Here is a 27,798-nt window from a genome sequence, read left to right as displayed (position 1 = left end):
CACATCCTCAGGCACAGAGTTCCACAGTCTCACTGCTCTTACAGTAAAGAACCCTTTTCTGTGTTGGCGATGAAACCTGCTTTTTCTAGACGTAGCGAATGCCCTCTTGTCACCGTCGCAGTCCTGGGTATAAACAGATCGTGGAGGAGATCCTTGTATTGTCCCCTCATGTAGTTGTAAGTTATCTGATAACCCTATAGCAGCCTTTTTTCCAGGGTAAATAATTCCAATTTGGATAGCCTCTCTGGGTATTCCAGTCTCGTCATTCCATGTATTAGTTGAACCCCCTCAAGCACTGTAACATCTTTCCTGAGCACTGAAGACCAGAACTGTATGCAGTATTCCATGTGAGGCCTAACAAGTGCCTTATATAGTGGTAGAATAATGTTCTCATCCTTCGCCCCTATACCTCTTTTAATGCACCCCAAGACTTTATTAGCTTTTGAAGCAGCGGACTAGCATTGGTTACTCCAGCTTAATTTACAATCCACTAGTACCCCCAGGTCTTTTTCCATATCACTTTTCCACAACAGTACCGCATTTAGTGTGTATTGGTGACATCCCTTTCTCCTGTCCATGTGCATAACCTTACATTTATCAATATTGAACTTCATTTGCCATTTTTCTGCCCAAGCCCCCAGTTTATCTAGGTCGATTTGTAACGTTGCATTCTCCTCTGTTACATTAATTATCTTGTATAATTTTGTGTCATCTGCAAATATTGATATTTTACTGTGCAGCCCCTCTATCAGGTCATTGATAAATATATTGAACAGAATAGGGCCCAATACTGATCCCTGTGCAACCCCACTAGCAACGGTGGCCCAGTCAGAGTATGAACCATTTATTACCACCCTCTGTTTTCTATCTCTGAGCCAATTCATTTCACAGATACACACGTTTTCACCCAATCCGAGCTGTCTAATTTTATATATCTTTTAAATAACCTCTGGCGGGATGACGGCGATCATGTAACGGACACAGCTGTGCCAGGAAACAATTGTGCGCAAGCCTGTAGTGAGACCTAGGTGCGTATGACTGAACTACTGGAATTCACAGGGCAGAACCAGTCAAGTGGCCAAAGGCCAATGGTAGGCCTTAAGTATTTTGCTTAAATTTTTTAAAATGGTGAGGTGAAAAATCAGAAAGACACTGTATGCAGCGTATATATGTATACTCTTTCCCTCTGGCGGGATCACGGCGATCATGTAACGGACACAGCAGAGCCAGGAAACAATTATGTGCAAGCCTGTAGTCAGACCTAGGTGCGTATGACTGAGCTACTGGAATTCCCAGCAAAGAACCAGTCAAGTGGCCAAAGGCCAGTGGTAGGCCTTATGTATTTTGCTTCATTTTTTTTTAAATTGTGAGGTGAACCTGCCGAGGTTCCTGGGGACCCTGGAACTGCCACATATCGCGATTCCAGACTGGCCCTCTTTCAATGGCCCCCCAGCCCCTCCACCAAGGTCAGAGTGGCTAAAGGTGGGAAAAGGTATACGCAAAGCACTACGTTCCGTTGCTGTCCTTGTCTTTTGTTCCGTTGCTTTAAGAGCTACCCTTCCTAAGGGCCCGAGCCTCATGGACACATGAAAATCCGGAGTTAAAATGGAACCTCCTCCTTCCTCATTCCTTCCTGGACACGGTCACCTTACAGACCCCAGTCAAAGAGATGGCCCTGCGGCGGGCTGGAATTACGTCTCCAGAAAAGCAACTTCCTTCTATTCTCCTCTGTTCTCCACCTTCCTGTTTCTCTTCTCTTTCTTATCATTCCCCCTCTACCTCTCTCTTCTACCCCCCCCCCCCCTTCATTCTCCTCCCTCTCCTTAACCCTTCTTCTCTTTCACTCCTGATTTCTTCGGCCTCTCGCCAATCCTATAGCTCTTCTCCCCCCTCTAAGATGGAGCCACGGCGATGGTGAAGGTGAGGGCAGACCTCCGTTCTTGGTCTCCCCTTCCCCCCCACATAGGACAAGCAGTCCCGAGCTGCATTAAAAGTTAAATTTACATTCCCAAGTTGTACTCTAATAGGCAGGGTATGATTGCCCATCAATGTTTTTCTTTGTTTTGGTTTGTGTTTTTATCTCCCCCCTTTTTTGGGAACTTTTTATTTTCCCCTTTTTATTGTGTGTGCCTTATTTCCATTACTATTTCCAGGTTTTTGCCATAAAAAAAGGCATGCTCCTGCTCCCTCTAGTTTCCCTCCCCCCTCTGACTTCCCTAACGCCAAGACCCCCTCCCCTACCTCACTCCCGGGGCCAGATGTACATGTGCGTAGAAGGGCACCCCCTTATAGAACAATATGGCTAGTCTAAAGATTTGCACCTATAACACTAAGGGGCTGAATATCCCAACTAAAAGAGGCCAAATCTTATACCATATGCAGAAGAAGGGGGTAAAGGTGCTCCTGCTCCAAGAGACACACTTCAAGGCGGGAGAGATCCCAGCATGTTCCACCAAACTATTCCCCACATGGTATCATAGCCCCGACCCTAGCTGCAAAGCAGGAGGCGTATCTATTGCCTTCCATAGACCTTACAAATTCAGCCCCTTGATGTGTTAAATGACCCAGAGGGACGCTTCCTGTTTATCAAAGCAGAAGTACTGGGCAAGATTATCTCATTTGCCAACGTCTATTTTCCAAACCAGGGACAGACATCCTTCGGAGTAGCCACGCTGGAGAAACTGACGAGGTTCGCAGAGGACTCAACCATCATATTGGGAGGAGACTTCAATCTCACATTCAATCCAGAACACGACACTTCCTCGGGTAAGTCCTCTGTCTCGCGGGCGGCTACACGTGCCCTCCTCAAGGAATTGGGAAGGTTGCGTCTGGTAGACCTATGGCGGGTTATACACCCGGGTGTCAGGGATTACACCCACCACTCGTCTGCACACAACAGCTACGGTAGAATAGACTACGTATGGGTCTCCCACTCGCTCCTTGACACACAACCCTCGTGTTCGATAGGTTCCCTCATCTGGTCAGACCACACGCCAGTTTTACACGGAATTTACAGACACGCAGGGCGACACACGACTTAAAAACTGGAGACTGCATGACAACTTATTAAAAGACCCCACATGCGTTCAAGAGGTTAGCACCACCATAACGAACTTCATAAAAGACCACCAAAATGACGAGACCTGAGCCCCACTGAAGTGGGAAGCGCTAAAATGTGTCACCAGAGGGATACTAATTAGAGATGAGCGAACACCAAAATGTTCGGGTGTTCGTTATTCGGAACGAACTTCCCGCGATGTTCGAGGGTTCGTTTCGAACAACGAACCCCATTGAAGTCAATGGGCGACCAGAGCATTTTTGTATTTCGCCGATGCTCGCTAAGGTTTTCATGTGTGAAAATCTGGGCAATTCAAGAAAGTGATGGGAATGACACAGAAACGGATAGGGCAGGCGAGGGGCTACATGTTGGGCTGCATCTCAAGTTCCCAGGTCCCACTATTAAGCCACAATACCGGCAAGAGTGCCCCCCCCCTCCCAACAACTTTTACTTCTGAAAAGCCCTCATTAGCATGGCATACCTTTGCTAAGCACCACACTAGCTACAACAAAGCACAATCACTGCCTGGATGACACTCCGCTGCCACTTCTCCTGGGTTACATGCTGACCAACCGCCCCCCCTCCCCCCCACAGCGCACACCAAAGTGTCCCTGCGCAGCCTTCAGCTGCCCTCATGCCACGCCACACTCATGTCTATTTAGAAGTGCGTCTGCCATGAGGAGGAACCGCAGGCACACACTGCAGAGGGTTGGCATGGCTAGGCAGCGGCCCTCTTTAAAAGGGGCGGGGCGATAGCCCACAATGCTGTACACAAGCAATGAGAAATAGAATCCTGTGCCACCGCCATCAGGAGCTGCACACGTAGGCATAGCAATGGGGAACCTATGTGCCACACACTATTCATTCTGTCAAGGTGTCTGCATGCCCCAGTCAGTCTGGTAATATGTACCTTAACAGTAACCGCGTTGGTGGTAATGTGGTGGTGACTGCGGACCTAGTAGCACGGTTGTATTTTGTTGGTTTTCGGAATGCGGCCAGGATTAAGTGGGCCGTGGCGGGGGGATGGTGTGGGGGCTCTCTTATTGTGTCGGTAAAGGTGAAATTCTTGGACTGCCACCAGACGAACCAATGCAAAGACATTTGCCAAGAATGTTTTCCCTGTTGGAGGAGGAGGGGGATGTTTTTGAGGCACTACGTGTCCTCTCCACGTGTCCGTGGTTATATGCACCTTTACAGTAACCGCGTTGGTGGTAATGTGGTGGTGACTGCGGACCTAGTAGCACGGTTGTATTTTGTTGGTTTTCGGAATGCGGCCAGGATTAAGTGGGCCGTGGCGGGGGGATGGTGTGGGGGCTCTCTTATTGTGTCGGTAAAGGTGAAATTCTTGGACTGCCACCAGACGAACCACTGCAAAGACATTTGCCAAGAATGTTTTCCCTGTTGGAGGAGGAGGGGGATGTTTTTGAGGCACTACGTGTCCTCTCCACGTGTCCGTGGTTATATGCACCTTTACAGTAACCGCGTTGGTGGGAAATGGCCTCGCCGCCATCATGTCTTTGGGAAGCCTCTGTTTCCACACCCCAGAGACATACCATTAGCAGCGGTATAGGCAGAGCCCAGAATTCGTAACATTTCAGCCGTAGCATTAGGACAGGCCCCACTAACATATCACTAGCAGCATTATAGGAGGAGCGCAGTCTTAGTTCCATGTCAGCAATAGTAGCACTCAAGACAGGCCCCAGTAACAATTCCGAAGCAGCAGTATAGCGGGAGCGCAGTCTTCGTTCCATGTCAGCAATAGTAGCACTCAAGACAGGCCCCAGTAACAATTCCGAAGCAGCAGTATAGCGGGAGCGCAGTCTTCGTTCCATGTCAGCAATAGTAGCACTCAAGACAGGCCCCAGTAACAATTCCGAAGCAGCAGTATAGCGGGAGCGCAGTCTTCGTTCCATGTCAGCAATAGTAGCACTCAAGACAGGCCCCAGTAACAATTCCGAAGCAGCAGTATAGCGGGAGCGCAGTCTTCGTTCCATGTCAGCAATAGTAGCACTCAAGACAGGCCCCAGTAACAATTCCGAAGCAGCAGTATAGCGGGAGCGCAGTCTTAGTTCCATTTCAGTAGCCTTAGTATAGCCAAGGCCCAAGTTACATTTATGTAGCTAAAGTGTAGGCCAACCCCACACACCTTTCTGTACCATGAGTGCAGGCGAAGAACATACAAATTGCTATGATTACACTGTAGGTGAGGGCCCCAAAAATTTGGTGTACCAACAGTACTAATGTACCTCAGTAAAAATTGGCCATACCCAACCAAGATGGCAGGTGAATCGCTTCGGTTAATGTTTCTTAAGTGGTAACTAGGCCTGGAGGCAGCCCAGTGTAACGAAAAATTGGTTCAAGTTAAAGTTCCAACGCTTTTAAGCGCATTGAAACTTATAAAAATTGTTGAGAAAAATTATTTGAGTGAGCCTTGTGGCCCTAAGAAAAATTGCCCGTTCAGCGTGATTACGTGAGGTTTCAGGAGGAGGAGCAGGAGGAGGAGGAGAAATATTAGACACAGATTGATGAAGCAGAAATGTCCCCGTTTTGGATGGTGAGAGAGAACGTAGCTTCCATCCGCGGGTGCAGCCTACGTATTGCTTACGTATCGCTGCTGTCCGCTGGTGGAGAACAGAAGTCTGGGGAAATCCAGCCTTTGTTCATCTTGATGAGTGTTAGCCTGTCGGCACTGTCGGTTGACAAGCGGCTACGCTTATCTGTGATGATTCCCCCAGCCGCACTAAACACCCACTCCGACAAGACGCTAGCCGCAGGACAAGCAAGCACCTCCAGGGCATACAGCGCTAGTTCAGGCCACGTGTCCAGCTTCGACACCCAGTAGTTGTAGGGGGCAGAGGCGTCACCGAGGATGGTCGTGCGATCGGCTACGTACTCCCTCACCATCCTTTTACAGTGCTCCCGCCGACTCAGCCTTGACTGGGGAGCGGTGACACAGTCTTGGTGGGGAGCCATAAAGCTGGCCAGGCCCTTAAAGACTGTTGCACTGCCTGGGATGTACATGCTGCTCGATCTACGCACATCCCCTGCTACCTTGCCCTCGGTACTGCGCCTTCTGCCACTAGCGCTGTCGGCTGGGAATTTTACCATCAGCTTGTCCGCAAGGGTCCTGTGGTATAGCAACACTCTCGAACCCCTTTCCTCTTCGGGAATCAGAGTGGGCAGGTTCTCCTTATACCGTGGATCGAGCAGTGTGTACACCCAGTAATCCGTCGTGGCCAGAATGCGTGCAACGCGAGGGTCACGAGAAAGGCATCCTAACATGAAGTCAGCCATGTGTGCCAGGGTACCTGTACGCAACACATGGCTGTCTTCACTAGGAAGATCACTTTCAGGATCCTCCTCCTCCTCCTCCTCCTCCTCCTCCTCAGGCCATACACGCTGAAAGGATGACAGGCAATCAGCCGGTGTACCGTCAGCAGCGGGCCAAGCTGTCTCTTCCCCCTCCTCCTCATCCTCCTCATGCTCCTCCTCCTCCTCCTGTACGCGCTGAGATATAGACAGGAGGGTGCCCTGACTATCCAGCGGCATACTGTCTTCCCCCGCCCCCGTTTCCGAGCGCAAAGCAGCTGCCTTTATGGTTTGCAGGGAATTTCTCAAGATGCATAGCAGAGGAATGGTGACGCTAATGATTGTAGCATCGCCGCTCACCACCTGGGTAGACTCCTCAAAATTACCAAGGACATGGCAGATGTCTGCCAACCAGGCCCACTCTTCTGAAAGGAATTGAGGAGGCTGACTCCCACTGCGCCGCCCATGTTGGAGTTGGTATTCGACTATAGCTCTACGCTGTTCATAGAGCCTGGCCAACATGTGGAGCGTAGAGTTCCACCGTGTGGGCACGTCGCACAGCAGTCGGTGCACTGGCAGCTTAAAGTGATGTTGCAGGGTGCGCAGGGTGGCAGCGTCCGTGTGGGACTTGCGGAAATGTGCGCAGAGCCGGCGCGCCTTTACGAGCAGGTCTGACAAGCGTGGGTAGCTTTTCAGAAAGCGCTGAACCACCAAATTAAAGACGTGGGCCAGGCATGGCACGTGCGTGAGGCTGCCGAGCTGCAGAGCCGCCACCAGGTTACGGCCGTTGTCACACACGACCATGCCCGGTTGGAGGCTCAGCGGCGCAAGCCAGCGGTCGGTCTGCTGTGTCAGACCCTGCAGCAGTTCGTGGGCCGTGTGCCTCTTATCGCCTAAGCTGAGTAGTTTCAGCATGGCCTGCTGACGCTTGCCCACCGCTGTGCTGCCACACCGCGCGACACCGACTGCTGGTGACATGCTGCTGCTAACACATCTTGATTGCGAGACAGGGGAGGAGGAGGAGGAGGAGGGTGCTTTAGTGGAGGAAGCATACACCTCCGCAGATACCACCACCGAGCTGGGGCCCGCAATTCTGGGGGTGGGTAGGACGTGAGCGGTCCCGGGCTCTGACTCTGTCCCAGCCTCCACTAAATTCACCCAATGTGCCGTCAGGGAGATGTAGTGGCCCTGCCTGCCTGTGCTTGTCCACGTGTCCGTAGTTAAGTGGACCGTGGCAGTAACCGCGTTGGTGAGGGCGCGTACAATGTTGCGGGAGACGTGGTCGTGCAGGGCTGGGACGGCACATCGGGAAAAGTAGTGGCGACTGGGAACTGAGTAGCGCGGGGCCGCCGCCTCCATGATACTTTTGAAGGACTCCGTTTCCACAACCCTATACGGCAGCATCTCAAGGCTGATGAGTTTTGCTATGCGGACGGTTAACGTTTGAACGTGCGGGTGCGTGGCGGCGTACTTGCGCTTGCGCTCCAACAGTTGCGCAAGCAACGGCTGGACGGTGCGCTGAACTACACTGCTGGATGGGGCCGAGGACAGCGGAGGTGAGGGTGTGGGTGCAGGACAGGAGACGGTAGTGCCTGTGTCCTGAGAGGGGGTTGCATCTCAGTGGCAGGTTGGGGCACAGGGGGAGAGGCAGGGGTGCAAACCGGAGGCGCTGAACGGCCTTCGTCCCACTTTGTGGGGTGCTTGGCCATCATATGTCTGCGCATGGTGGTGGTGGTGAGGCTGTTGGTGTTGGCTCCCCGGCTGAGCTTTGCGCAACAAAGGTTGCACACCACTGTTCGTCGGTCGTCAGGCGTCTCTGTGAAAAACTGCCAGACCTTAGAGCACCTCGGCCTCTGCAGGGTGGCATGGCGCGAGGGGGCGCTTTGGGAAACAGTTGGTGGATTATTCGGTCTGGCCCTGCCTCTACCCCTGGCCACCGCACTGCCTCTTGCAACCTGCCCTGCTGATGCCCTTGACTCCCCCTCTGAAGACCTGTCCTCCTGAGTAAGCGTTGCACACCAGGTGGGGTCAGTCACCTCATCGTCCTGCTGCTCTTCCTCCGAATCCTCTGTGCGCTGCTCCCTCGGACTTACTGCCCTTACTACTACCTCACTGCAAGACAACTGTGTCTGATCGTCATCGTCCTCCTCACCCACAGAAAGTTGTTGAGACAGTTGGCGGAAGTCCCCAGCCTCTTCCCCCGGACCCCGGGAACTTTCGAATGGTTGGGCATCAGTGACGATAAACTCCTCTGGTGGGAGAGGAACCGCTGCTGCCCAATCTAAGCAGGGGCCCGAGAACAGTTCCTGGGAGTGTTCCCGCTCCTGAGCAGGTGTCATTGTAGTGGAGTGAGGAGGCTGGGAGGAAGGAGGAGCAGCAGACAGAGGATTCGGATTTGCAGCAGTGGACGGCGCAGAACTGCGGGTTGACGATAGGTTGCTCGAAGCACTTTCTGCCATCCAGGACAGGACCTGCTCACACTGCTCATTTTCTAATAACCGTCTCCCGCGTGGACCCATTAATTGGGCGATAAATGTGGGGACGCCAGAAACGTGCCTCTCTCCTAATCGCGCAGCAGTCGGCTGCGAAACACCTGGATCAGGAGCTCGGCCTGTGCCCACACCCTGACTTGGCCCTCCGCGTCCTCGGCCGCGTCCACGTCCTCTAGGCCTACCTAGGCCTACCCCTCAGCATGCTGTATTACCAGTGATTTGATTTCACAGGCAGCTAATAAATTGGCGCAAGACTGCAGGCCAAATATAATTTTTTCCCTTTTTTGAAAACGAAAGGCCCCACTGCCTCTAGTGAATGTATAATCTAAGTTTAATAACTGTGCTGTTTTCCTGCTAATGTGTCACAGAACGTGAGGGTAGCAGAGTTATTAACTGTGGCAGAGCAGGTATTTTTTTTCCCAATTAAGGAAAGCAAATGGCGAAGCCAGCAGTAAACCGTAGCTGGGTGCGTCTGATTTTTAAAGGTTGCACACGCAGCCGACACGTGTCCACCGCCCTTAGGACGGACAGAGGCAGGACAAATAGAATTATTTTCCGTTTTTTTGCACCAAAAGGCAGCACTGCGTATATTCAATGAACATGAGAAGTTTAATAACTGTGCTGTTTTCCTGCTAATGTGTCACAGAACGTGAGGGTAGCAGAGTTATTAACTGTGGCAGAGCAGGTATTTTTTTTCCCAATTAAGGAAAGCAAATGGCGAAGCCAGCAGTAAACCGTAGCTGGGTGCGTCTGATTTTTAAAGGTTGCACACGCAGCCGACACGTGTCCACCGCCCTTAGGACGGACAGAGGCAGGACAAATAGAATTATTTTCCGTTTTTTTGCACCAAAAGGCAGCACTGCGTATATTCAATGAACATGAGAAGTTTAATAACTGTGCTGTTTTCCTGCTAATGTGTCACAGAACGTGAGGGTAGCAGAGTTATTAACTGTGGCAGAGCAGGTATTTTTTTTCCCAATTAAGGAAAGCAAATGGCGAAGCCAGCAGTAAACCGTAGCTGGGTGCGTCTGATTTTTAAAGGTTGCACACGCAGCCGACACGTGTCCACCGCCCTTAGGACGGACAGAGGCAGGACAAATAGAATTATTTTCCGTTTTTTTGCACCAAAAGGCAGCACTGCGTATATTCAATGAACATGAGAAGTTTAATAACTGTGCTGTTTTCCTGCTAATGTGTCACAGAACGTGAGGGTAGCAGAGTTATTAACTGTGGCAGAGCAGGTATTTTTTTTCCCAATTAAGGAAAGCAAATGGCGAAGCCAGCAGTAAACCGTAGCTGGGTGCGTCTGATTTTTAAAGGTTGCACACGCAGCCGACACGTGTCCACCGCCCTTAGGACGGACAGAGGCAGGACAAATAGAATTATTTTCCGTTTTTTTGCACCAAAAGGCAGCACTGCGTATATTCAATGAACATGAGAAGTTTAATAACTGTGCTGTTTTCCTGCTAATGTGTCACAGAACGTGAGGGTAGCAGAGTTATTAACTGTGGCAGAGCAGGTATTTTTTTTCCCAATTAAGGAAAGCAAATGGCGAAGCCAGCAGTAAACCGTAGCTGGGTGCGTCTGATTTTTAAAGGTTGCACACGCAGCCGACACGTGTCCACCGCCCTTAGGACGGACAGAGGCAGGACAAATAGAATTATTTTCCGTTTTTTTGCACCAAAAGGCAGCACTGCGTATATTCAATGAACATGAGAAGTTTAATAACTGTGCTGTTTTCCTGCTAATGTGTCACAGAACGTGAGGGTAGCAGAGTTATTAACTGTGGCAGAGCAGGTATTTTTTTTCCCAATTAAGGAAAGCAAATGGCGAAGCCAGCAGTAAACCGTAGCTGGGTGCGTCTGATTTTTAAAGGTTGCACACGCAGCCGACACGTGTCCACCGCCCTTAGGACGGACAGAGGCAGGACAAATAGAATTATTTTCCGTTTTTTTGCACCAAAAGGCAGCACTGCGTATATTCAATGAACATGAGAAGTTTAATAACTGTGCTGTTTTCCTGCTAATGTGTCACAGAACGTGAGGGTAGCAGAGTTATTAACTGTGGCAGAGCAGGTATTTTTTTTCCCAATTAAGGAAAGCAAATGGCGAAGCCAGGAGTAAAACGTAGCTGGGTGCGTCTGATTTTTAAAGGTTGCACACGCAGCCGACACGTGTCCACCGCCCTTAGGACGGACAGAGGCAGGACAAATAGAAATATTTTCCGTTTTTTTGCACAAAAAGGCAGCACTGCGTATATTCAATGAATAATAACTGTGTTGTGGCCCTGCCTACACAATTCTTTCCCTGCAGTATCAATGGAGGGTGCAATGCTCTGCAGAGGCGATTTTGAGAAGTAAAAAAAAATGCAGCACAGCTAACAGCAGCCAGCACAGTACTGCACACTGTTAAATATGGCCCTAGAAAGGACCGTTGAGGTTCTTGAAGGCTACACTCACTCCTAACACTCTCCCTGCCTATGCAGCACTTCTGTCCCTAATGCCGGGTGCAACGCTCTGCAGAGGCGATTTTGAGGAAAAAAAAATTGCCACTGCTAACAGCAGCCAACACACAGCTATCAGTGGCCCTAATAAGGACCTTTGGGGTGTCTTGAAGCCTACACTAACTACCAATTCTTTCCCTACAGCAGCTCCGGTACAAACAGCACTGTCCCTCATCTAACTCACACGGCATCTGAGGCGAGACGCGGGAGGGGCTGACTTTTATATTCGGCGGACACCTGATCTTCCCAGCCACTCACTGCAGGGGGGTGGAATAGGGCTTGAACGTCACAGGGGGAAGTTGTAATGCCTTCCCTGTCTTTCAATTGGCCAGAAAAGCGCGCTAACGTCTCAGGGAAGGAAGTGAAAGTAACCCGAACACCGCATGGTGTTCGTTACGAATAACGAACATCACGAACACCCTAATATTCGCACGAATATCAAGCTCGGAAGAACACGTTCGCTCATCTCTAATACTAATATCACATGGGGCAAGGCTGAAAAAGGAGCGGGCGCGCGAACTGGGAGACTTACTGTCAGCTTTACAGAAACAAGAAACGGCAAATAAAAGAACACCAAACAACGGGTCACAGGCAGATATATCGGCCCTCCGTCAGCGAATTAGGTCAATTCTGGACCAGAGAACCTTAGCTTACAGGGATAGGATGAGGGGCATAGACTTCGAATCTGGGGATAAATGCGGTAAAAGATTAGCACAATCCCTACACCCTAGAACGCCCCAAACATTTATAACAAAACTGCATAAAACTGGGGGGAACTGGCCTTCTCTACGCGGGACATACTGGAGGAATTTCACAGATACTATGACAGGTTATACAACATAGAAAAGGAAAGCAGGCCAAAAGAAGCAAGCATAAAGGAAGAGGAGGACTATCTAAAAGAGTTCGGACCGGGCCCAGTAAAGCAGGAAGCAGCCGAGATCTTAGATCAAGATTTCACCCAAGAGGAAATCTTGGAGTGCATTGGTGAGTTAAAATTAGGCAAAAGCCCAGGCCCAGATGGGTACTCGGCACGCTTCTACAAAATGTTCAAAGACGAACTGGCCCCCCTCTTAGTAAAAACCTTCAACGAGATATCCCAAGAGAGCCCCTTCCCACCCCAAGCTCTCCAGGCGCACATAGCAGTGGTCTCGAAACCGGGGAAAGACCCAACATATTGCTCCAATTTCAGACCAATATCCCTGATCAATATCGATGTTAAAATGTTCGCTAAGCTAATTGCCAATAGGCTCAGCGAGCATATTCCGGCCCTGATCCACAAAGAGCAGGTGGGCTTTGTTCCTGGAAGAGAAGCCAGGGACAACACCATTAAATCTATCTCCCTGATTAACCTGGCCAGAACACGAGATGGACCACTGTGCTTACTCACGGTGGACGCAGAAAAGGCATTTGACAGGGTCAGGTGGAGGTTCCTGGAGGGGACCCTACAGCGAATAGGACTCAGACAGAAGACAAGGGAGCGGATTATGGCACTATACAGCAGCCCATCAGCCAAGATTAAAATTAACGGGGCCCTCTCGGACACTATAACGATCCGTAATGGCACTAGACAAGGCTGCCCGTTATCGCCCCTACTTTACATCCTATCAATGGAGTCCCTAGCCAATGCCATCCGGAGCAATGCTTCAATCAGGGGCATTTTAGACGTGACCTCTGCGCATAAAATGGCATTGTTTGCGGACGACCTCCTCCTGTTCCTGTCAAACCCCAGAGTCGGACTGCCAATGGTGATGAGAGAATTTGCGAGATATGGGCGAGCAAGCAATTTTAAAGTAAACTTACAAAAGTCAGAGATATTAAACGTAACGATCCCTCAGAGGGAGGCCCTGGATCTTGCAGAGGCCTTCCCCTTCAAGTGGAGATCTTCATCTATTAAATATCTGGGGGTCCAACTTCCCGCAAACCCCGCCCACATCTTTGAGCTAAATTTCCAGCCCTTCCTCTCTAAACTCAAGGAGGACTTAGAAAAATGGAACCCACTCTATGTGTCCTGGACGGGCAGGATCAATGCAGTAAAAATGGATACCCTGCCGAAATTTTTATATCTATGCCAGACACTACCTGTCCAACTAGACCGACGGTACCTGCTAAATATTCGCACAATAATCACCAACTTTGTATGGAAGGAACGCAGACCTCGACTCAGCTTTGCGCTCCTCACATGCCCTAAGGAACAGGGAGGGCTGGGACTCCCAGACTTCACCTTATATTATAGAGCGAGCCTTGCCAACTACGTGCTATCACTCCTACGTGACAAGAGATCGAAGCTATGGGTAGAGATAGAACACAACTTAACACCTATGGTGGTCCAGGGGGCCCCATGGATACCAAGACAGTTAATGAGGGAGATGCACATTCTATCACCACTCCTTAGGGGGCTATTAAGAGCTTGGGGCACATTTGCCCCGAAAATGGGCCTGATCTCTGTTCCGGGACCACTAACACCACTGACAACTAATCCCCAGTTCCGGGCCTTTGAAAGAGGGGACCCTGTCCTGTCCTTGCCTAGCTCTCCTATACCACGAGTAAGAGACATAGTCACACAAACGGGAGTGAGACCCCTAAGAGACTTCTATGGGGAAACTAGACCTCCACCGGGGACTTGGCTGAAATATTTCCAGGTAACGGGGTGTGTGGAGTCCCTGACGCCCAGAGGATGTGGCACTTTGCCACTGACACAGTTTGAAACGGCCTGTATGTCGACATCCCCTGTGGAACACGGGATCTCGATGGCATATAGAATGTTGGTGACCCGCGAGACAGAGGATGACCCCCCCGGATACATGGCACAATGGGAGCGGGACTTAGGGGTAACATTTACCAGTGCTGATTGGAAAAGGGCCTTCCTCATGTGTCACAAGAGTACCAAGTTTGGTAGAATACAAGAACAAAACTTTAAAATTCTATCACGCTGGTATAGGACACCGTCGAGACTGCATAAAATGGACCCCCAGGTCTCCCCTACGTGCTGGAGATGCCAGGGCAGCATAGGAACGATGCATCACATCTGGTGGGAATGCCCTCCAGTAGCCGAACTGTGGAAAAGTGTAGAACTTCTCTACAATGATATGACCAGATAGGCGGTGTCCATAACAGCGAAAATGGCCCTTCTACTAATGATACCAGGCTCCATGGCAAAGATCAAGTTAGGGCTATTGAGACTGGTTATTCTGGCGGTTAGGATGTCTGTCCCTGGACTTTGGCGCTCCGCGGTCCCCCCCACAAGGATTGCATGGACAGAAATATTTAATACACTTATGAGATATGAGGTGGATGGAACGGAGGAGGAGAAGGAGCGCATAAAGTCCTGCAACCTTTGGAGCCCGTGGATTGCCATGAGAGCATTCAAACCTTTTGAGAACTGGTTGAACACAGGTACGCTGGACCCATAGGGACCTGCGGAACCAAGTAAGCAAGAGCCCCCCCATCACCTTCCTACCCCATATGCCCCCCCCCCCCCCAATCCCCTGGCTGATTGCAAGCCCTATTGCCCCTCCCCCCGTTTTTTTTAGTTTTTATTTATTTTCTTTTTCTTTTTCTTTTTCTCTACCCCTTAAGTATATTGTTACATATCTTTTGTTCATTTTTACTGTTTTATAAAGAAAAGCAAAAGTGAGTGTACTGTATTCTGCAAAAAATGCAAACTAATCCAGGAAGATTCGCAGTCACGACCAAACAGCAAAAGCAGATCATTACGGTATACTACTGTTATATTGTTTATTGAAAATGTTTAATAAAAAATGATTGAAACTAAAATTGTGAGGTGAAAAACTAGACAGACACCGTATGCAGCGTATATATGTATACTCTTTCCTTGTGGCGGGATGACGGCGATCATGTAACGGACACAGCAGAGCCAGGAAACAATTATGCGGAAGCCTGTAGTCAGACCTAGGTGCGTATGACTGAGCTACTGGAATTCACAGGGCAGAACCAGTCAAGTGGCCAAAGGCCAGTGGTAGGCCTTCAGTATTTTGCTTCCATTTTTTAAAATGGTGAGGTGAAAAACCAGACAGACACCATATGCAGCGTATATATGTGTACTCTTACCCTCTGGCGGGATGACGGCGATCATGTAACGGACACAGCAGAGCCAGGAAACAATTATGCGCAAGCCTGTAGTCAGACCTAGGTGCATATGACTGAGCTACTGGAATTCACAGGGCAGAATCAGTCAAGTGGCCAAAGGCCAGTGGTAGGCCTTAAGTATTTTGCTTCAATTTTTTAAAATGGTGAGGTGAAAAACTAGACAGACACCGTATGCAGCGTATATATGTATACTCTTTCCTTGTGGCGGGATGACGGCGATCATGTAACGGACACAGCAGAGCCAGGAAACAATTATGCGCAAGCCTGTAGTCAGACCTAGGTGCGTATGACTGAGCTACTGGAATTCACAGGGCAGAACCAGTCAAGTGGCCAAAGGCCAGTGGTAGGCCTTAAGTATTTTGCTTCAATTTTTTAAAATGGTGAGGTGAAAAACCAGACAGACACCGTATGCAGCGTATATATGTATACTCTTTCCCTCTGGCGGGATGACGGTGATCATGTAACGGACACAGCTGAGCCAGGAAACAATTATGCGCAAGCCTGTAGTGAGACTTAGGTGCGTATGACTGAGCTACTGGAATTCACAGGGCAGAACCAGTCAAGTGGCCAAAGGCCAGTGGTAGGCCTTAAGTATTTTGCTTCAATTTTTTAAAATCGTGGGGTGAAAAACCAGACAGACACCATATGCAGCGTATATATGTATACTCTTTCCCTCTGGCAGGATGACGGCGATCATGTAACGGACACAGAAGAGCCAGGAAACAATTATGCGCAGGCCTGTAGTGAGACCTAGGTGCGTATGACAGAGCTACTGGAATTCATAGGGCAGAACCAGTCAAGTGGCCAAAGGCCAGTGGTAGGCCTTAAAGGGGTTGTCCCGCGCCGAAACGGTTTTTTTTTTTTTTTAACCCCCCCCCCCGTTCGGCGCGAGACAACCCCGATGCAGGGGTTAAAAAAACAACCCGCACAGCGCTTACCTGAATCCCGGCGGTCCGGCGTCTTCATACTTACCTGCTGAAGATGGCCGCCGGGATCCTCTGTCTCCGTGGACCGCAGGGCTTCTGTGCGGTCCATTGCCGATTCCAGCCTCCTGATTGGCTGGAATCGGCACGTGACGGGGCGGAGCTACACGGAGCCGGCATTCTACACGAGCGGCCCCATAGAAGACTGCAGAAGACCCGGACTGCGCAAGCGCGGCTAATTTGGCCATCGGAGGGCGAAAATTAGTCGGCTCCATGGGAACGAGGACGCCAGCAACGGAGCAGGTAAGTATAAAACTTTTTATAACTTCTGTATGGCTCATAATTAATGCACAATGTACATTACAAAGTGCATTATTATGGCCATACAGAAGTGTATAGACCCACTTGCTGCCGCGGGACAACCCCTTTAAGTATTTTGCTTCAATTTTTTAAAATGGTGAGGTGAAAAACCAGACAGACACCATATGCAGAGTATATATGTATACTTCTTATGCTGCGAACCGTGGTAGGGAAACAGCATGGGACTAGGGACAGGCAGGGTAAGGGTTAAGTGTAGCGAACGCAGCAGGGGGTGGGGGGAGGAGCTAAGGCAGGAAAAGCAGAGGGAGGGGGAGCGGAAGAAGAAGAAGACCAGAAGACGGGAGACACGTGGAGAGGAAAGAAGTCTGGAGCAGAAAAGAAGAACGAAAGCAGGAAAGGAGCCATAAAGAGGGGAAAAGAAGAAGAACAAGAGCAGCCAAAGTGACAGCAGCACAGCAAGTACAAGCGGTGTACAGAAGAGTCGGTTGAAGAGAGAAGCCCCAAGAAAGATGGAGGACTTACAGCGGCAGATACGGCAAGCGATCCAGCTTGATGGCGCGGAGTGGCTGCAGGACTTCATCGTCGGCTGCAGGTCGGAATCCGAATCCGGGAGGCCGGCGGAGGAGCCAACACGGAAGACAGGAGCAGCGGAAGAAGCGGCACAGGAGGGGGATGCCGGGCGAGGACGCCCGAAGCGCAGGAAGAATCCACCGGCGAGACTCAGCCTGAGTCCAGCAACAAAGCGAGGCGGCCAGAAGTCCAGTCGTGGCGCCGAGAAGAGGTCGGGAGCGGGGCGCACAGCCACAAATTTGGCGCCAAATTTAAACCGCGCGGCGGGAAGAGCGCCCGCGGAAGAGACTCGGGCATCACCAGCTGGCAGTCCGCCAGCAAAGAGGGGGCAAGCGGCAGCGTTGAGGGCACGCTCCGGTGCGAAAGACCAGCGCGCGACAGGGCGCACGGAAGCCGAACCGGCCAGGAGAGAAGAGCCACGCAGAAGGTTGGAGGCGCGCGGAGGCGCGAGACAACGGCACAGGCTACAACAAGATGGCGGCGCAGGCGAAGAGCACGCACAGGTAGGCTCTGCAGGGCCAGGCAATAGAGCGCGAGCTAGGCGGGGGGAGGCAGGCCGTAGGGGCGCACAGCAGACCCATACCAGGGGGGGGGGGGGGAGAGGGGGAGGGAGAGAAACAGCCCAGCAGTTAGTTTAGTGAGCAGCACAGATAGCAGGAGGGGAAGCAGGCAGAGCAGCGGGGACAGGGCCACTTCTTCAAGGGGGAGCTCGAGCCCGTTGTCGGGCAGCTCGTTTGAAAGGCCCCTTCCAAGTCACTACCCGGATCAAGCCCCCATAAGGGGTCAGGGCACTCGATCCCGGCAACCACCACCACCTTCTCGTGCATACAGACACGATACCAGCGAGCACTACTTACGCGGTGCACGCAGTAGATCACCCGCTCAGCAGCAGTTGTACGCGCCCCCAGCACCGCGCAGGCTCTGCTACGTTAACCCACGCTTCGTGGGTCCCCCTTCCTCGGGGGGTGGCGAGTCTTCCTATAGTTACGCTAGTCGCGCCAGCAACAACAGACAAGGCAAGGGCGCTAAGCAAAGGCAGAGGGAGAAGGCTAGGAGAGAGCGTTACCAGCGCAAGCGCGACAGAGAGCACGCTAGGCTAGCGGCAGATAGAGAGACAAGGAGTGCCAGTGTAGGGAACGTGGGCGACAACGCCAGTGGCACGGAGCATCGGCACCAAAAGGAAAGTTACCGCCATGCGACCGCATCAACAACAGCAGCGGCATACAAGGACTATTTACGCCATGGGAGGCGGGATGTCTCAGAAGAGCGGCCGGAGCGGGGCCACCTTGGAGCAGAACACGAAAGGCGGGCACTAGAGGCTCCGCAAACAAGTACGCGGCAGCAGTCGCCCAGCTGGGGCAGAAGCCCAGGAGGAAGACCGGTAAGGACCACGACCTTGGCAGAGCCGGAGGACGGTCAAGCCGGTGAGTTGGCGTGTTTAAATGCTTGGAAAAAAGTGATGGATCCCGCCGCGGGGGCGGACAAAAATGATTTGGTTGTGGTTTTAAAGTCACTGTTGAGCAAGGTTGATCAAGGTGATGTTTTTTCGGTGTCCGGCGGACCCCCAAGGGGTGTAGTACCACTTGTGGGGCAGGAGGTTGGAAGCTCAACAGTCGGTGGTGACCCTACGGAAGGGTTGCGATACGCTGACTCGTTATTTTGTGGTGTTGCCCCGCTAGGGGTCGGTTTGTCAGATGAGGTGGTTGAGAAGATTCGTAAAGGTATATATGTGGATATATGGCCCTTGCTGTCGGCGGACCACGTAATTGTGGACAAAGAGCGAGTGTCGGAGCGCGGTGCGGATAGGAAGCCGAAAGTCGCTAAGACTTTTGGCAATTGGCTGCAAGCGTATATGGTACTGGCATACATTGCATGCCAGCACCAGCCCAAAAAGGGTCCTGAGCTCATGGTTTACCTTAATACGATTTATAGCGCTTATAAATTGCATGGCGGCGCCGCGTGGTGGCGATATGATGAGGACTTCCGACGACGGGTCTCGGGGATTAGTCACATCAGCTGGGCGTCAAAGGCAACCGACGTCTGGTTGCAACTTATTTTAGCACAGCGCCCACAAAAACCGACATTTCAGGGGGAGCCGTGGGGGGCGGGCAACAGCCCCCTGCGGCCTCCCCAAGACCGAATGGATCCTGCTGGCTCTACAACGAGGGCCATTGCAAGTTTTATTCAACCTGCAAGTTCAGACATGAGTGCTCTGTCTGCGGGGGTCAACACGCGGCGGTTCGTTGCTTTAGGAAGCAGCGAGCTACAGCCGGGGGGGGGGGGGGGGGCGGTGCCAGTGGAGCACCAAACCCCAGTGAAAAGCCGATACCTCTTCCTGTGGCTCGACAAGTACCACAGGAGGGAGGAAGCAAAAATACTTAGAGAAGGTTTTACCGTCGGTTTCGTTATTCCGTTTACTTTTCAGCCCGCTTTCATGTCTTGTCCAAACCTAAAGTCTGCGACGGACAACATAGAGTTAGTTAAAGAAAAAGTTCAAAAGGAGGTATCAGCGGGCCGCATGGCGGGCCCGTTTGATGAACCACCGTTCGCCAATCTGCGAGTTTCCCCGTTGGGGTTAGTCCCCAAAAAGGAGTCTGGCAAGTTCCGCCTGATACATCATTTATCATTTCCAAAAGGGGAGTCGGTAAATGATGGTATCTCAAAGGAGCAAGCTTCGGTGGTTTACGCTTCATTTGACCAGGCGGTGTCTCTAGTCAGAGCGGCGGGAAAACGCGCGCAATAATCGAAGGCTGATATTGAGTCAGCTTTCCGGCTGTTGCCAATTCATCCGGAGTGCTTCCACCTTCTCGGTTGCAAGGTGGACAATCAATTCTATTATGACATGTGTTTGCCTATGGGTTGCTCCATTTCATGTTACTATTTTGAGCTTTTCAGCTCCTTTTTGGAGTGGATGGTAAAATATGAGACGGGCATCGCATCAGTAACGCATTATCTAGACGATTTTCTGTTCATTGGAACGGAAGCATCGGGTGCGTGCGGGGTTTTGCTAAATACATTTCGGTATCTTATGCGGCAGGCGGGGGTTCCGTTGGCGGAGGACAAGACGTTGGGTCCGGTTAGTAGGCTGGTTTTCCTTGGAATCGAAATCGATACCGAGGAAATGGTCTTCAGGTTGCCAATAGACAAGATAGCCCGACTGCGGCAGACGGTAAAAGAAATTGCGAGCGGTAAAAAGGCCACGCTGCGCCAGGTGCAGGTCCTGTCGGGTTTATTGAACTTTGCCTGCAAAGTTATACCCATGGGCCGTGTTTTTGCCAGAAGGCTGTCGCTCGCGACAGTGGGAGTAAAAGAGCCTCACCACTTTATAAGGATCACACAAGGTATCAAAAGTGATTTACATGTGTGGAGAATTTTCTTGGAGACTTTCAACGGGCAAGTGGTATGCCCTAAGGAAGAGTGGGCAGGACCCGAGCTCAGCTTGTTTGCTGATGCAGCCGGGTCGGCCGGCTTTGGTGTGATTTTCCGGAACCACTGGTGCAGAGAACACTGGCCAGTATCCTGGATGATAAGAAAATGGAATAAGGACATAACGCTTCTGGAATTTTTCCCGCTGGTGGTAGCATTGGAGCTATGGGGCGATGAGCTCCGGGACCATAAGTTATGTTTCTGGTCCGACAATGTGTCGGTGGTTCAGATCATTAACAGACAGTCTTCGGCTTCATTGCCGGTGTTGGCACTGCTGAGGCACACGGTTTTACGATGTCTGCAACTGAATATATACTTGCGTGCAAAGCATGTGCCGGGTTATAAGAACTTAGCAGCTGATGCACTCTCTCGTTCGCAGATGGAGCGTTTCAGGGAGCGGCACCCGCTGGCGGACGCCGAGGGGGTCCGCTGCCCGATTTTCTTGTGGAGTCTGGTCGAGCGGAGCTGCTGAAGCTGGTCGAGACATCAGTAGCGGTCGGGACATGGAACAGTTATAAAGCGGTCTGGCAGACATGGTTGAGTTTCGCCGGAGGTTGTGTGGCAGGGGGCGATAGGGCCCGCTCGGCAACTTTGGACATGCTTGTTTTTTTGCGTAAAAAAGGGTCTTCGGCTGATGCGGTTAAAAAACATCTGGCGGGAGTTGCGTTTTTATTAAAACTACACGGGTTAGTCGATGTCACAAAACAGTTCGTTTTCCGGCAGATCGTGCGGGGCTGGAGGAAGGACAAAGTTCGGACGGACACGCGTCGTCCCATAATGTATTTTGTGTTGTGTAAGTTGTTAGAGGCCTTGGAAGTTTCCTGCAAAAATGGGTCGGAAGTATTGTTGTTTAGGGCGGCTTTTTCAATTGCGTTTTTCGCCGCGTTGAGGATTGGTGAGCTGGTTCCTGCAAGTAAGTGTAAGGCGGGCGGGCTACAATGGAACGATGTTATTATAGTCGATACGTCGTTGCGCGTCAGGATCAGGAAGTCCAAGACCGATGTGTACGGCAGAGGTGAGTGGGTGACCATCAGTCGTCTCGGATCGCGATGGTGCCCAGTTGACACAGTGGTACAATACATGGACGACAGGACATCGGGAGAGCAATTTTTCGTACATTCGTCGGGCTTCCCTCTCACGCGGTTCCAATTTTCGGCAGTTTTGCGTTCGGCTTTAAAAGTAGCGGGGTTCAACTCAGCGGAGTTTGGAACGCATTCTTTTAGAATCGGCGCGGCCACATCGGCAGATGCGGGTGGTATGAATGAGGACGGTTTAATGAAACTAGGCAGATGGAAGTCGCAGGCATATAAATCTTATGTCAGACCGGATTTGGCGGTGGGCGACTTTAGCAAAACGGCGGCATTGTAGAGGAGTTTTTGTGTTAGGTGGAGTTAAATAGCCTTGGTTCCTGTATTTTCTTTTCTTTGTTTTCTTTTGTTCTCAACAGCAGAGAAATGGAAGGCGTGCATTGTGGGACATTCCTACGTCTATTGGGCCCAGAGGAGGGCAGCAGTGCGGCCATTGGGATCGGACCTCGGCTTACCCGGAACACCCGTAACCTGGCACGGAGTCCGGGGGCTAAGATGGCCCGACATGCTAAAACTAATAACGGACATAAGCAGGTCCAACCCTCGGAGAGTGATTTTGGTAATTCACGCTGGAGGAAATGACCTTGGTAAAATGAAGACAAGGGACCTTTTGGCTATCATGAAGCAGGACATTTTACGGTTTCGCTCATGTTTTCAGGAGGTGATAATCGTCTGGTCCGATATAGTCGCACGAAGGTATTGGAGAGGTGCAAGAAACGTGGAGGCGATAGAGAAAGTGCGAAAATTAGTGAACATGAAAATGTCGCAGTTCGTGCAGTCCATTGGAGGGGTGGCGGTTCGCCACTGGGAGCTGGAAGGTAAAGAGAGGGGGTCATTGAGGGAGGACGGGGTCCACCTCAATGATCTGGGACTTGACACATTTTTATCTGGCTTGCAGGATGGTGTAGAGGCAGCTCTAGCCAGGGTAGGTGGGGTGGGACGGAATGAGCCGCAGTAATACGGCACATCCCGTGTGGCCCGGAATTATCCATGCTGGTTAGTGATGATTGAGGAGGGTTTGCAAGCCAGAGGATCGTGGGCTTACGAACGTCCTCTGGGACGGTTTATGGACTGAAAAAGTTAAACTGCATACAGCATGGATAGGTTTCGTGAAAGTTCAGGATTAACGTTACTAACAGGTTGTTTAATAAAGCTGTGGCCTACCCCACATTTGTTCAGCAAGAAGTAGTCGGAGTATGTTATTTACTAGGTAAGTGAGCTGTTTAGAATTAAGTTATTGTCCCTAGTCTCTTATACTGCGAACCGTGGTAGGGAAACAGCATGGGACTAGGGACAGGCAGGGTAAGGGTTAAGTGTAGCGAACGCAGCAGGGGGTGGGGGGAGGAGCTAAGGCAGGAAAAGCAGAGGGAGGGGGAGCGGAAGAAGAAGAAGACCAGAAGACGGGAGACACGTGGAGAGGAAAGAAGTCTGGAGCAGAAAAGAAGCCCACCCACCCTCCCGGAAGGCCTGGGCAAGGAAGGAGAAAGAACAGTGTTAGGAGTTAGTTGAGTCCACCTTTTTAATTTTTAATTTTTCTTTTTAGTTTTTCCTTCCGGAAGTTGTCACAGCTAGTGGTTGGCCCGGAATTATCCATGCTGGTTAGGGATGATTGAGGAGGGTTTGCAAGCCAGAGGATCGTGGGCTTACGAACGTCCTCTGGGACGGTTTATGGACTGAAAAAGTTAAACTGCATACAGCATGGATAGGTTTCGTGAAAGTTCAGGATTAACGTTACTAACAGGTTGTTTAATAAAGCTGTGGCCTACCCCACATTTGTTCAGCAAGAAGTAGTCGGAGTATGTTATTTACTAGGTAAGTGAGCTGTTTAGAATTAAGTTATTGTCCCTAGTCCTTTCCCTCTGGCGGGATGACGGCGATCATGTAACGGACACAGCAGAGCCAGGAAACAATTATGCGCAAGCCTGTAGTCAGACCTAGGTGCGTATGACTGAACTACTGGAATTCACAGGGCAGAACCAGTCAAGTGGCCAAAGGCCAGTGGTAGGCCTTAAGTATTGTGCTTCAATTTTTTAAAATGGTGAGGTGAAAAACCAGACAGACACCGTATGCAGCGTATATATGTATACTCTTTCCCGCTGGCGGGATGATGGCGATCATGTAACGGACACAGCAGAGCCAGGAAACAATTATGCGCAAGCCTGTAGTCACACCTAGGTGCGTATGACTGAGCTACTGGAATTCACAGGGCAGAACCAGTCAAGTGGCCAAAGGCCAGTGGTAGGCCTTAAGTATTTTGCTTCAATTTTTTAAAATGGTGAGGTGAAAAACCAGACAGACACCGTATGCAGTGTATATTTGTATACTCTTTCCCTCTGGCGAGATGACGGCGATCATGTAACGGACACAGCTGAGCCAGGAAACAATTATGCGCAAGCCTGTAGTGAAACATAGGTGCGTATGACTGAGCTACTGGAATTTATAGGGCAGAACCAGTCAAGTGGCCAATGGCCAGTGGTAGGCCTTAAGTATTTTGCTTCAATTTTTTAAAATGGTGAGGTGAAAGACCAGACAGACACCGTATGCAGTGTATATTTGTATACTCTTTCCCTCTGGCGAGATGACGGCGATCATGTAACGGACACAGCTGAGCCAGGAAACAATTATGCGCAAGCCTGTAGTGAGACCTAGGTGCGTATGACTGAGCTACTGGAATTCACAGGGCAGAACCAGTCAAGTGGCCAAAGGCCAGTGGTAGGCCTTAAGTATTTTGCTTCAATTTTTTAAAATGGTGAGGTGAAAAACCAGACAGACACCGTATGCAGCGTATATATGTATACTCTTTCCCTCTGGCGGGACGACGGCGATCATTTAACGGACACAGCAGAGCCAGGAAACAATTGTGCGCAAGCCTGTAGTGAGACCTAGTTGCATATGACTGAGCTACTGGAATTCACAGGGCAGAACCAGTCAAGTGGCCAAAGGCCAGTGGTAGGCCTTAAGTATTTTGCTTCAATTTTTTAAAATGGTGAGGTGAAAAACCAGACAGACACCATATGCAGCATATATATGTATACTCTTTCCCTCTGGCGGGATGACGGCGATCATGTAACGGACACAGCTGAGCCAGGAAACAATTATGCGCAAGTCTGTAGTGAGACTTAGGTGCGTATGACTGAGCTACTGGAATTCATAGGGCAGAACCAGTCAAGTGGCCAAAGGCCAGTGGTAGGCCTTAAGTATTTTGCTTCAATTTTTTAAAATCGTGGGGTGAAAAACCAGACAGACACCATATGCAGCGTATATATGTATACCCTTACCTCTGGCAGGATGACGGCGATCATGTAACGGACACAGCTGAGCCAGGAAACAATTATGCGCAAGTCTGTAGTGAGACTTAGGTGCGTATGACTGAGCTACTGGAATTCATAGGGCAGAACCAGTCAAGTGGCCAAAGGCCAGTGGTAGGCCTTAAGTATTTTGCTTCAATTTTTTAAAATCGTGGGGTGAAAAACCAGACAGACACCATATGCAGCGTATATATGTATACCCTTACCTCTGGCAGGATGACGGCGATCATGTAACGGACACAGAAGAGCCAGGAAACAATTATGCGCAGGCCTGTAGTGAGACCTAGGTGCCTATGACTGAGCTACTGGAATTCATAGGGCAGAACCAGTCTAGTGGCCAAAGGCCAGTGGTAGGCCTTAAGTATTTTGCTTCAATTTTTTAAAATGGTGAGGTGAAAAACCAGACAGACACCATATGCAGAGTATATATGTATACTCTTTCCCTCTGGCAGGATGACCGCGATCATGTAACGGACACAGCAGAGCCAGGAAACAATTATGCGCAAGCCTGTAGTCAGACCTAGGTGCGTATGACTGAACTACTGGAATTCACAGGGCAGAACCAGTCAAGTGGCCAAAGGCCAGTGGTAGGCCTTAAGTATTGTGCTTCAATTTTTTAAAATGGTGAGGTGAAAAACCAGACAGACACCGTATGCAGCGTATATATGTATACTCTTTCCCTCTGGCGGGATGACGGCGATCATGTAACGGACACAGCTGAGCCAGGAAACAATTATGCGCAAGCCTGTAGTCAGAACTAGGTGCGTATGACTGAGCTACTGGAATTCACAGGGCAGAACCAGTCAAGTGGCCAAAGGCCAGTGGTAGGCCTTCAGTACTTTGCTTCCATTTTTTAAAATGGTGAGGTGAAAAACCAGACAGAAACCATATGCAGCGTATATATGTGTACTCTTACCCTCTGGCGGGATGACGGCGATCATGTAACGGACACAGCAGAGCCAGGAAACAATTATGCGCAAGCCTGTAGTCAGACCTAGGTGCATATGACTGAGCTACTGAAATTCACAGGGCAGAATCAGTCAAGTGGCCAAAGGCCAGTAGTAAGCCTTAAGAATTTTGCTTCAATTTTTTAAAATGGTGAGGTGAAAAACTAGACAGACACCGTATGCAGCGTATATATGTATACTCTTTCCTTGTGGCGGGATGACGGCGATCATGTAACGGACACAGCAGAGCCAGGAAACAATTATGCGGAAGCCTGTAGTGAGACCTAGGTGCGTATGACTGAGCTACTGGAATTCACAGGGCAGAACCAGTCAAGTGGCCAAAGGCCAGTGGTAGGCCTTAAGTATTTTGCTTCAATTTTTTAAAATGGTGAGGTGAAAAACCAGACAGACACCGTATGCAGCGTATATATGTATACTCTTTCCCTCTGGCGGGACGACGGCAATCATTTAACGGACACAGCAGAGCCAGGAAACAATTGTGCGCAAGCCTGTAGTGAGACCTAGTTGCGTATGACTGAGCTACTGGAATTCACAGCGAAGAACCAGTCAAGTGGCCAAAGGCCAGTGGTAGGCCTTAAGTATTTTGCTTCAATTTTTTAAAATGGTGAGGTGAAAAACCAGACAGACACCATATGCAGCGTATATATGTATACTCTTTCCCTCTGGCGGGATGACGGCGATCATGTAACGGACACAGCAGAGCCAGGAAACAGTTATGCGCAAGCCTGTAGTGAGACTTAGGTGCGTATGACTGAGCTACTGGAATTCACAGGGCAGAACCAGTCAAGTGGCCAAAGGCCAGTGGTAGGCCTTAAGTATTTTGCTTCAATTTTTTAAAATCGTGGGGTGAAAAACCAGACAGACACCATATGCAGCGTATATATGTATACTCTTTCCCTCTGGCAGGATGACGGCGATCATGTAACGGACACAGAAGAGCCAGGAAACAATTATGCGCAGGCCTGTAGTGAGACCTAGGTGCGTATGACTGAGCTACTGGAATTCATAGGGCAGAACCAGTCAAGTGGCCAAAGGCCAGTGGTAGGCCTTAAGTATTTTGCTTCAATTTTTTAAAATGGTGAGGTGAAAAACCAGACAGACACCATATGCAGAGTATATATGTATACTCTTTCCCTCTATCGGGATGACGGCGATCATGTAACGGACACAGCAGAGCCAGGAAACAATTATGCGCAAGCCTGTAGTCAGACCTAGGTGCGTATGACTGAACTACTGGAATTCACAGGGCAGAACCAGTCAAGTGGCCAAAGGCCAGTGGTAGGCCTTAAAGGGGTTGTCCCGAGGCAGCAAGTGGGTCTATACACTTCTGTATGGCCATAATAATGCACTTTGTAATATACATTGTGCATTAATTATGAGCCATACAGAAGTTATAAAAAGTTTTTTACTTACCTGCTCCGTTGCTAGCGTCCTCGTCTCCATGGTGCCGACTAATTTTTGGCCTCCGATGGCCAAATTAGCCGCGCTTGCGCAGTCCGGGTCTTCAGCAGTCTTCTATGGAGCCGCTCGTGCCAGAGAGCGGCTCCGTGTAGCTCCGCCCCGTCACGTGCCGATTCCAGCCAATCAGGAGGCTGGAATCGGCAGTGGACCGCACAGAAGAGCTGCGGTCCACGAAGACAGAGGATCCCGGCGGCCATCTTCAGCGGTAAGTATTGAAGTCACCGGAGCGCGGGGATTAAGGTAAGCGCTCCGGTAAACTTTCTTT

At 50.3% G+C, this 27,798-nt stretch overlaps 1 protein-coding gene across 1 annotated transcript; it reads left to right on the top strand.

Moving 5' to 3' along the window:
• The first annotated feature begins 17,221 nt into the window (after positions 1-17,221).
• On the top strand, positions 17,222-23,399 carry LOC136582541 (cyclin-dependent kinase 13-like). The gene is made up of 4 exons (XM_066583724.1): positions 17,222-17,785; positions 17,869-18,706; positions 22,159-22,721; positions 23,340-23,399. Exons 1-4 carry the CDS (start codon positions 17,222-17,224, stop codon positions 23,397-23,399), a joined length of 2,025 nt encoding a protein of 674 aa, XP_066439821.1.
• The last annotated feature ends 4,399 nt before the right edge of the window (positions 23,400-27,798 follow it).

Source organism: Eleutherodactylus coqui, chromosome 1, assembly GCF_035609145.1.
Source record: "Eleutherodactylus coqui strain aEleCoq1 chromosome 1, aEleCoq1.hap1, whole genome shotgun sequence".
NCBI lineage: Eukaryota > Metazoa > Chordata > Amphibia > Anura > Eleutherodactylidae > Eleutherodactylus > Eleutherodactylus coqui.
The sequence above is the reverse complement of the archived record's forward strand: the minus strand, read 5'-3'. Positions and strand labels throughout refer to the sequence as shown.

Bases quoted from the DNA above. Each gene is read 5' to 3' on its own strand.
- LOC136582541 (XM_066583724.1), top strand. From the start codon at position 17,222: ATGGAGGACTTACAGCGGCAGATACGGCAAGCGATCCAGCTTGATGGC. The intron at 18,707-22,158 runs GTGAGTTGGCGT...TCTCAACAGCAG, and splicing joins GCCGGAGGACGGTCAAGCCG to AGAAATGGAAGGCGTGCATT. The intron at 22,722-23,339 runs GTAGGTGGGGTG...TTTTCTTTTTAG, and splicing joins TAGAGGCAGCTCTAGCCAGG to TTTTTCCTTCCGGAAGTTGT.